The sequence below is a fragment of the Rhamphochromis sp. 'chilingali' genome, assembly GCF_963969265.1.
Source record: "Rhamphochromis sp. 'chilingali' genome assembly, chromosome: 1".
Taxonomy (NCBI): domain Eukaryota; kingdom Metazoa; phylum Chordata; class Actinopteri; order Cichliformes; family Cichlidae; genus Rhamphochromis; species Rhamphochromis sp. 'chilingali'.
In genome coordinates, this window is record NC_137929.1 from 72,542,475 (window position 1) to 72,553,220 (window position 10,746).

At 44.8% G+C, this 10,746-nt stretch overlaps 1 protein-coding gene across 1 annotated transcript; it reads right to left on the reverse strand.

Annotated features, from left to right (window-relative positions):
• Window positions 1-1,577: 1,577 nt before the first annotated feature.
• LOC308396696 (HLA class II histocompatibility antigen, DR alpha chain-like) lies at window positions 1,578-3,260 on the reverse strand (the record flags this gene model as incomplete). The annotated part of the gene is made up of 4 exons (XM_080882205.1): window positions 1,578-2,019; window positions 2,165-2,446; window positions 2,888-3,136; window positions 3,203-3,260. 4 exons carry the CDS (start codon window positions 3,258-3,260, stop codon window positions 1,889-1,891), a joined length of 720 nt encoding a protein of 239 aa, XP_080738331.1. The 3' UTR covers window positions 1,578-1,888.
• Window positions 3,261-10,746: the final 7,486 nt, after the last annotated feature.

The window sequence follows — 10,746 nt, forward strand, 5'->3', positions numbered from 1 at the left end:
TTTATTATGTTGCTCTTTTCTTCTGCTTGTTTTCTTTTTTCTTTCTCAACAGGTGATCCAGGTGATCAATAGATATATTTTTTTGTCTGCTTATTTAGTTGGTTTTTGTTTTTTGCCCTTCTCCCCCGTCCCTCTTCTCAGCTCTTTCTCTTTCTTTCCCCCAGTCAAGTCTGTCCCGTATTCAGCAAGTGAAAATAAAATAAACAATAAAAGGTGAATCAAATGGACCATTACGGCAAGGCTGGGATGGTCAGTTTGGTAAAGTAAATCTGTTGGGCATCTTTCTTTGCCTTTAGACAATAATTCTGATGCAAAAGAGCCAAACGGGACAGGCAAAAAAAAAAAAAGTAATGTCATCTGTGACCAATGAAATCACATGATTATACACAGGAAACATGAACCTGCTCAGACACTCCTGACTCAGCTCTGAGAAGCAAACCACAGAGAGTGAAATGGATCCATGAATATTTGTAAAGACACAGGAAGAACACTGAGACAGATTTGTGGGTTTATTACTCTGATGTTTTTTATTGATACATGGAAATCTGAAACAGTTTGATAAACAGTGTTGGGAAGGTTACTTTTAAAATGTATTCCATTACAGAATACAGATTACATGCCCCAAAATGTATTCTGTAACGTATTCCGTTACGTTACTCAATGACAGTAACTTATTCTGAATACTTTGGATTACTTAATATATTATCATGCTTTTTACAACAACGTGAATGTACTATTGCTGTGATTTATTACTATTACTGAAGGTCCGCGACTCCGAACTGTAGTAAAGGGACCTCTGACTAATACTAGCCGAAAAATAGCTTTACTTTGTTGTGTGGGTCAACTTTGCAGCGAGAGACAGAGAGAGGCGTTGAAAGGCTGCTCCAACGGAACTTATTGTTTTCGGAGGAAAACACGAACACGGTGTACAGTCGAGTCTTAATAGCTTACTTACAACTGGGCTCGTCAGGCACTCTTCTTGGCTGCAGTGGTTATTATTATATTTACATGCTTCCAGCTCCCGTTTTTCCTCGATGACAACTCGTACCTTTCCACTCCCCTTTTTCTCCCTCCCTCGCTCACAGACCCATAACGTGTATGGCAGTCCATTCTCCCTGCAACACGGACTACACTGCCCATGATGCTACATTCTTTAGAGCTATGCTTGTAGCATTCTGCCTGTTAGCTTAGCACAACAACAACAACAACGAAAAGGCGCTCTCTCACCCAGGAAACACACAGTCGCAGAGAGAGAGAGCGTCGCCCTGTAACCATGGCAACCGTAACGCTGCCGCCTGGAACAACAGACCGTAGCTGTCAAACAAAACCCAAACAGTCCTGACCCGCGACAAAATGAAACAGGAAAGTACCGCAGTGTAATCCATTTATTTCAACAAAGTAACTGTATTCTAAATACCACCTTTTTAAACTGTAACTGTAACGGAATACAGTTACTCATATTTTGTATTCTAAATACGTAACGGCGGTACATGTATTCTGTTACTCCCCAACACTGTTGATAAACAAGGACTCATTATAGAAGTTTATGAACACACTGAGTTCAGATAAAACTGGTCTCAGTCTCATTAATTTGACTTTTGTCTCCTTTGTTTTTGTGGCAGGAAAAGGTTCCAGGTGGAATCTGCTGGATGGATGGTGGAGATACTCACTGTGACGAGGGAGCTTTAGTTTGCTTTGAATCCCAGAGTTGAACCTTATTGACACAGATGGTGACAGGACAGCTCATACAGGAGATTAACTTAAAGCAGGTGAGACAGGTAGACAGGAAGCAGAAGTTCATTACAGGTGAAGTCTGCACACACAACAATAACACACACTCATTATGAGCTCATTGTAGAACTATGATGACATCATCACCGTGAGCCAATCAGCTGCACTCGTTTCCTTTGACGAGGAAGAAGGTTCCAGCAGCCACACCGAGCAGACCGAGAGTCAGACCCACTCCACAGAACACAGAGGGTCCAACACCTGGATCAGAGCGAGCGGACGCCTCCACCTCTGGAGACACAAACAGAGACATGAACCTTCACATCTGGAGGCAAAGAGGAAAAACACACATCTGTCTCAAACTGTCAATCCTATTCTGATGAACACTAGGTTCAATCTTTTGTCAGTGCTCTGTGTTTAAATAAAGTTTTCTCACCATAGATCTTGGTCAGTGGTTCTGTCAGGGCCAGATGTTGCACTGCACAGCTGTAGATGTCTCCCAGCTGTGGGGTGAACTGCAGTCTGGACGTCTGTCTGAAGGTCCCATCTTTGTTGGGATAGGGAGTGTTGATGCTGGATCCTGTGACCTTCTGTCCGTTCTTGGTCCAGGAGACGTTGACAGGAGCAGGATAGAAACCAGTCACGTGACAGATCAGAGTGTTATTCTCTCCAAACTCCACCTCATCTCTGGTGTAGATCATCACAGCTGAAGGAGCATCTGTGCACAAACACATCAGGCAGAGGATCAGAGCTCAGCTGGTGACTTTATTTATTTATTAATAAACATCAATAAAACGTTCAGGTGTTCAGTCAGATGATGTCATCACTGTCTGTGTGAGAGAAGCTAGAGTGAGGTCAGAATCATGAAGTTAAACTACAGACAGACTCAGTTCAGCTTCAGAGGAACTAAAAGGAGGAAAAATAAAATACACTGTGATCTTTAATATAAACACAAATATAAACACGTCAGTGTTTCTGTACACATGATCAGTCTGAATGTGCTTAAGGTGGAATTATTTCTTATATTTAATCAGGTTGAAGCTGGCTGTGTTTGATTGGACAAAGTAAATCAGTGCTGATGATGTCATCAGTGTGTTACTCTACAGAGCGTGCAGGTAAACACAGGTGAGGTGAGACAGGTGTTACATGTTGTATTTACCCTGTTCTGGAGGGTAGTCCTTCATGCCTTTACCAAAAAGCTTCATGTTCTCTCTGCAGATTTGTTGATCAGCCACAGCATATTCATAAGTTCCTTCCTGGTAAGTGATACGATCAATAAAAGGAGGCTGAGGGTCGATCATCTCCTTTTTGTTGAAGTCTGCGTAGGCAACCTCTTCACCATCCAGTCCATACATCTTCTCTCCATCAGAGTCTGAACAGCCAGTGACAGTAATGTCACTGTGCAGAGCTGAAACACATCAAACACTGATCAATGACCTGATCAATAAGCTGCTGTTTACAGAGACAAACTCACCATCAGCAGAGACACAGAGGACACAGGAGAAGAAGAGGAGCAACTCCTTCATCTTCATCAGCAGCTCTCTGACAGTTAAACTCTGAGTGTGTGTGTGTGTGAACCTCACAGAGTGAGTGTGTGTGTGAACCTCACAGAGTGAGTGTGAGAGTCTGTGAGTGAACTGAAAGTGCAGCTGAGCTCTAACACACAGCAGCCAATCACAGAGCTCACAGCTCATGATGTCATCAGTGTCCAGGCAGACAGCAGCTGGAGGTGAACATGATCTGACACACACAGCACGATCAATAATCAATATTTATAGACTCTTCAAAATAAAGTTCAGCCAGATCAGCTTCCACACTGAGGATTTTCAAAATAAAACCAACTTTATTTTAATAAAATGATTCAGTTTGTTTACAAACACTGTGAAATATGACTTTATGTGTTATTTAAATAGTTTACAGTTTAAAACACACCTGAGTTCATGTGTGTTACTGTGACAGTGAGAGTCACAGCTGAGTTTGTCAGCAGGAAACTTTTACAGACACAAAGACTTTACGCCTCCATCATATGTTAGGTAGGTAATGTTCGTTAGGTAATGTTCAAATAATGTGATCATCCCAGTGTTTCAGTGTGGGAGAAAGTACTCAGGGCCTTCAAGCTACACACTATGAAAGGCAGCAACAAGTTTAATGTTCAGAAACCTAAAGTCTGTATCAGCAGCAGAATGGAGCTAAAATAAATGTTGGTTTCAGTTCTATGAAGCTTTGAGTATTTTGGATCAGTAGCTGCTGTGTTTGTTGCATCATGTTGCTGTAACTGTTTATATGCTTTATATATTCTGAGCTAAGTTGATCTATAGTGTTACATCATATTCTATAAGGATGTTATGTGTTTGTAGACTTTCTGCCCAGTTTGACCCATTTAGCAGACGTCAGCCTGTTTAAGGCTCTGATGTCTATTCTGTGTGACTTACAGCAGTTATGACATGGTCTGATTTTCTCACCCAATAAAGGAATATTTCATATATCAGTCGACTCTTCATTCTATCAGACACAGCTATCACAGCTCCTACATTTCCTTTTTACACATGTATGTAAGCATTGAGCCACATTTAGTAATGCCAACAAATTAAACGAACAACATTTGTCTCTTATACATAACACATCTGTATACACACTGTCACAGATACTTGAGTGTCTTTGAGTGAAGATTTAAGGTGACAGGAAATATGAATAAATGCAACTTGAATCTTTACTGAAGCTCAGAGGCACAGAGTTCACTCACTGCTGTAATATATCCTAATACTCTGACAATAACTATAATATTGGCCATATTATATTTACATTATGGATTAAAGGGCTTTGGAGTTGACGTCACGCCGCAGTGCATTGTGGGATCCCGGCGACACGTTAGAAGGCCACGAATCAAAACAAACACACCTGCCCCTCCCTTCCTTCCCTCCCCATCTCCAGCTGCCTCCCTCTTCCCGCTCCACCACAACCACCCACACATGCAGGGCCTTGGAGTAGGGGTATGTCACCAGGGTGCAGAGGAGGCTACCCCCCCCCCCCCTGTCCCCTTCTGGCTGCCTCTGCCTCAATTTTATCCCACAACTTAGACATTCACATTACTCACACTCTCATTACACATACATATAGGATCTTGGGGGTGGGCACGATACACGGAGTCCAAGTTACCATCAAGGTGTACACCTCACCCCTGGCGTCGTTGCCCACCTCTCAATTTTAAATACACGTAGACATTGAGGGCTAACAGGAGGGACTATGCGCTTACCTGCTGCTCTCTGGCAGGTAGCTCCATGCCCTCCTGGGTTTTAATTGCACCTTAGAACACACATGCATCAACACTACAATGAGCGGGTGGAGGGAGGTTTGGAGTCTTCTCCCACCCCCATTCTCTGCTGCCTGCTGGAGCAGGGGGGCTAGGAGGAGGAGTTGGCCGTCCGACTGCGGTCTGGAGTGTGGGGCCTCCCTGCTGCTGCGGAGTCGGGGTGGTCTGCCTCTCCCCACTGCAGGGAAAAGGGTAACACCACCTGGGTCTGGGTGCAGTTCCCCCCTCCAGGGGCAAGGGTACCTAGACCCGGTTCGTAGAGTACGCTTGGGGAGTGTGATCGTGTGTACAACGTCTCTTTATGTCTGTCTCCACGTTGGTTGAGTGTGGAGTGAGTGCATATGAGAGCATGAGGGTGGGAATGGATGTTTGTGTCTGTGTGTGCCTGTATGTCTGTGTCTATATGTCAGGTTGGGTATCAGACGCCACCTCTCTGGGGACATCTCAGGCCTCCAAACCTTGGAGGGCCTATCTCCACCCACCACCACTTCCCCTGCCGGTGGCGGACTCCCTCAGGTGTCGGTGCGTTGGTGGTTCTTTGTGTCTGGGGGTGGGCGTCCGGGTACACACCGGCTCACTCCTTGGCGGCCGCTTATTGGGGCTCGCTCGGGCCACTTCGGAGGTGGGGTGCCCCCGGCCTCTCGGCCTGGGGCTCGGTCACTCAGGCACAGCTGGCTGCCGGCGGAGCTCACGGGCGCGTCACTGCAACTCCCCCTGGCTTCTGCTCCGCGGCTGCTGAGTGAGCCCTCATCTGGGACTCTCCTCAGCTCTTACTGGGACAGTGGCGCGGCTGCCCCTCTGTGGGTCTTCCTTGGTCTCTTGTGTTCTGGGGGCCTCTGGATGTCTGGAGTTTTGATCTCCTCCATACCTGCTTGATACCATAAAGGACAGGGCTGTGGCCCCCCCACACTCCCTAGCAGATCGTTACATGGAGAAACCTTTGGAATGCAAGCATGCTGATCCACACAGGTATGCACACAGGTATGCACACATGGGTATTCACAGACGCGGACTACAGCTTTCTTGGCTGCTGCCTCAAAGCACACTGTGTGCTGTCTATCTTGCGTGCTGCACAATATCGTTTATTATTTAGTAATTATTGATATCTATGGCTAGCTAGTTTATTGTGATGGTGCTTTTTTTTTCTTATTATGTTGCTCTTTGTTGTTTGCTGTCTCCTCTGTTTTTTTGTTTTTTTTTCTCCATACAGGTGACCCAGGAGTTTTTTTTGTTGTTTGTTTTTTTTCTCTCTTCCCCCCTTCTCACCGTCTCTTCTCCCCTTTGGTTTTCTTTCTCTCCCTCTCTTTCTTTCATTCTTTCCCCCTGTCCTATCCCCCAGTCATGTCTGTCCCGTTTGTAACAACTGAAAATAAAATAAACTCATAATTATAATAAAGGTCAATCAAATGGACCAATATGGCAAGGCCACGATGATCCACTTGGTAAAATAAATCCACTTGGCATCTTTCTTGGCCTTAAGACAACAATTCTGATGGCTAAAGATCCAAACGGGACAAAAAAAACAAAAAAAACAAACACACTGGCTGTGTCCCAATTAAGAGACCGCACGCTTGAAGTAGTAAGAGAAGTGCGGAAGTGAGAGGCGTGTGATTAGTTTGTAAATAACAATTAGCTGATGTTATTCATGAGACTAAAGTCATCTCACTGTGGTAATGTAAATATAATATGGACAATATTATAGTATTGTCAGATTATTATAAGATATATATATACACACACACATATACATATATACTGACTTTCAGCGTGTTGTGTTTGTGGATATATGACTGACTTTAATTATTAAACATTCGCACATAAATAAGTGACGTCATATTCAGTACTTTTGACAGTTCACTCTTCGGCCGCTCCATCTTATTGGGCAAATTCCACATACATGAATGTAAATTTCAAAACTCAACCCCATCATTTAATTTGTTTTTGATTGAAATTGAATATTATGATCCAAGATGGCGCCGCGGATGGGAGCCTCGGTACTGCGCTCTCTCGCACTTTTCTTGTTTCTGTTTATTTTCTGCGCTTTTGGTCACTCAGACCACATCACTTTCTCCAGAGATCAACTGCGAAACATCAGGCAGTTCAGGCAGTCGTCTCACTATAGTTCTTATCCATTTTTCACAAACCCGGAAAGTTTTTTGGCGATTTTAGTTGGAGGCGCAGCAGCTCTCTGTGGCTCCTGGAGAAGACGTAGACGGGGGAGTCGCGCTGGTGAAACTACGTCGGCGAGGATTCCGCACGGCACTCCCCTCCATTCACCTCGCGAATCTCCGCTCTGTTCCAAACAAAGTGGACGAATTACTGCTCTTAAACCGGACTAACAAGGACTTTGCACGCTCTGCTGCCCTGTGCTTCACTGAAACCTGGCTCAGTGAGCATATCCCAGACGCTGTCTTAAATCTGCCGGGCTTCCAACTTCACCGGGCGGACCGCGAAACAGAGCTCTCAGGGAAAACAAAGGGTGGTGCAGTCTGCTTCTACATTAATGAAGGTTGGTGTACTGATGTCACAGTGTTACAGAAACACTTGGAAAGTTTTTTCATCAACTGTAAACCTTTTTATTCACCGCGGGAGTTTTCTTTCTTCATGCTGGTCGGAGTTTACATCCCTCCTCAGGCCAACGCGAACAACGCACTGTGCGAGCTGGCTGACCAGATTACTACCCTGGAGAGGAAATTCCCGGATTCCTTTACAATTATTCTTGGGGATTTTAACAGAGCAAACCTAAACTACGAACTCCCTAAATACAGACAGCATATAGACTGCCCCACCAGGGACAACATCATACTGGATCACTGCTACACCACTCTAAAAGATGCCTATCGCTCTGTGCCCCGGGCAGCTTTGGGACATTCTGATCACTGCATGGTCCATCTTATTCCAGTTTATAGGCAAAAACTCAAACGTGCCAAGCTTGTAGTCAAAACTGTGAAGAAGTGGACTAACGCAGCAAAGCAGGAACTGCAGGACTGTTTCGACTGCACTGATTGGACTGTTTTTGAAGCTGCATCTGAGAACCTAGATGAGCTCACGGACACTGTGACATCAAACATCAGTTTCTGTGAAGACGTGTGTGTGCCAACAAAGACCTTTTGCACATACAACAACAATAAACCATGGTTCACTCCTAAACTCCAACATCTTCGTAAGGGCAAGGAGGACGCCTACAGAAGTGGTGACAGGGTCCTGTACAAGCAAGCCAGGAACACACTGACCAAGGAGATCAAAGCAGCTAAAAGGATCTACTCCCAGAATCTGGAAGAACGGCTCTCAGCCAACGACCCTGCGTCAGTGTGGAGGGGCCTGCAGGAAATCACCAGCTACAGACGCCCCCCACCCACTGTTGAAGCAAACAAAGACCTGGCCAACGAGTTAAACACTTTCTACTGAAAGTTTGAGACGGACAGACTCCCACGCCCCACCCTCCCCTCCCCAGGGACATTGCTTCAGACATTGACCCCCAACACACCTTCCACCTCTCCCCCCTTCACCCTGCGCCCCAATCCAGACTCAACGACCACCACCACCCTCTCCAATCCAGACTCAACGACCACCCCCACCCTCTCCAATCCAGACCCAATGACCACCACCACCCTCTCCAATCCAGACTCAACGACCACCCCCACCCTCTCCAATCCAGACTCAACGACCTCCACCACACCTCTCACCCCCCTTTCCTCCTCCCTGAAACTCAGAATACACACTCAGGATGTGAGCCGACTATTCCAGAAACAGAAGCCCAGGAAAGCCCCCGGACCAGATGGCGTCTCACCCTCCTGCCTCAAAACCTGTGCTGAACAGCTGACTCCCATCTTTACTCGTATCTTCAACAGATCCCTGGAGCTGTGTGAAGTTCCCTCCTGCTTCAAACGCTCCACCATCATCCCTGTTCCCAAGAAACCCACCATCACAGGACTGAATGACTACAGACCTGTCGCCTTGATGTCTGTGGTCATGAAATCCTTCGAACGACTGGTGTTAGCCCATCTGAAGGACATTACAGGCCACCAGCTGGACCCTCTGCAGTTTGCCTACCGGACAAACAGGTCAGAATCAGAATCAGAATCAGAAAGGGTTTTATTGCCAAATGTTGAGCAGGTTTACAACATTAGGAAATTGCTGCGGTACTTCAGTGCAAACATACTGTCAGATAACGCTTAAATAGACATGAAAAAATAAAAATAAGAATAAGAATTAAAAGTGCTACGCAGAAAGATATATACATGAGTGCAGGTGGTGATCAGTGCCAAACATGGAATGATGCAGTGAACACAGCGTAGGGTCATGTGTTAGTGGTGGGAACAGTCATACGGTTATTGTTCATGTGTCCGACAGCAGAGGGGAAGAAACTGTTCTTATGGCGAGAGGTTCTGGTGCGAAACGCACAAAAGCATCGAAACGCACAAAAGCAGGAAAGTGTTCAGAAATCCCCAGAGTTAAATACCATGACACTTACCTGTCCAAGATATTCACATAAAAAACTTAAATTATGGTCCATCTAACTTGTATATCTTGGAATATTAGAGGGATCAATTCACCCATTAAGGGGAAGAAAATGCTGACATACTTAAAGAGGCAGAGAGTAGATGTCGCTTTTATCCAGGAGAGTCACCTCACAGACGCTGAACATTTAACATTACGAAGAGATTGGGTGGGCAATGTTTTGTACTTGTAGATTGTGAAATAAATAGAAATAAGATAACTTTGGTAAATATATATGGGCCTAACTACGATGAACCTTTATTGTTTAACAACTTAATAATGAAACTGGCTACAGTTGAGGGCCAGTATATTGTGGGTGGAGACTTTAATTTGGTCCTAAATCCTTCTCTGGATCGGTCCTCACCCAAAACAACTTCACTATCAAAGGCAGCAACAGCACTGAACCAGGGTATGAAGGATATAGGCATAATTGATGTGTGGCGAAACCTTCATCCAGGACAGAGGGATTTCTCCTTTTTTCAACAGTACATAACACACACTCTAGAATTGATATGTTTCTCTTACCACAAAATATGACGGCAACAGTGATAGATTGCTCCTGCTTAGCAACTACTTTTTCAGACCATAATCCCATCAAACTCTCCTGGGCGACCAACATGTCGCAACCTGCAACCTACAGGTGGAGGTTTAAAAACTACATGCTAGGCTGGCTTTATTTCATATATGAACATTAATATTGAAATATTCCTAGATGCCAATGTTAAGGGTTCAATATTGAGGATGGATACAGGAGGTAATCCAAAAATAACAACACTGATCCGGCCAGGTGAAGTCAAACGATGATTTGACTTCACGCGTGGAGGGACCAGCGCTGTACGCAGACAGCATTGATGTCTGACTAACAATGCATAAGCAGATGTTTTATACCAATAGGGCTTAAATTTAATGACGTCAAACAAATGACGTCAAACAAATACAATACATACATAGGTTTCAAAACCACAATGACTTTTAACACAGTTTAAAAGAACATTGTCTCCACGGCAGGTGCTTCTGTCATCCTTCTGACTCTCGCTTCTCCAAAACCTCAAGCCATGCTCTGCAACAAACTATCAATTCTGCACGCACAAAAATGCAGCTGCAAGCAAACATGATTAACCTCTCACCTATAAATGAGTCTATCTACTGTGTGTGTGTCAGCATGAAATGCACTCAGTTTCACCTCTCACCTCACCAGCTGAACCTTG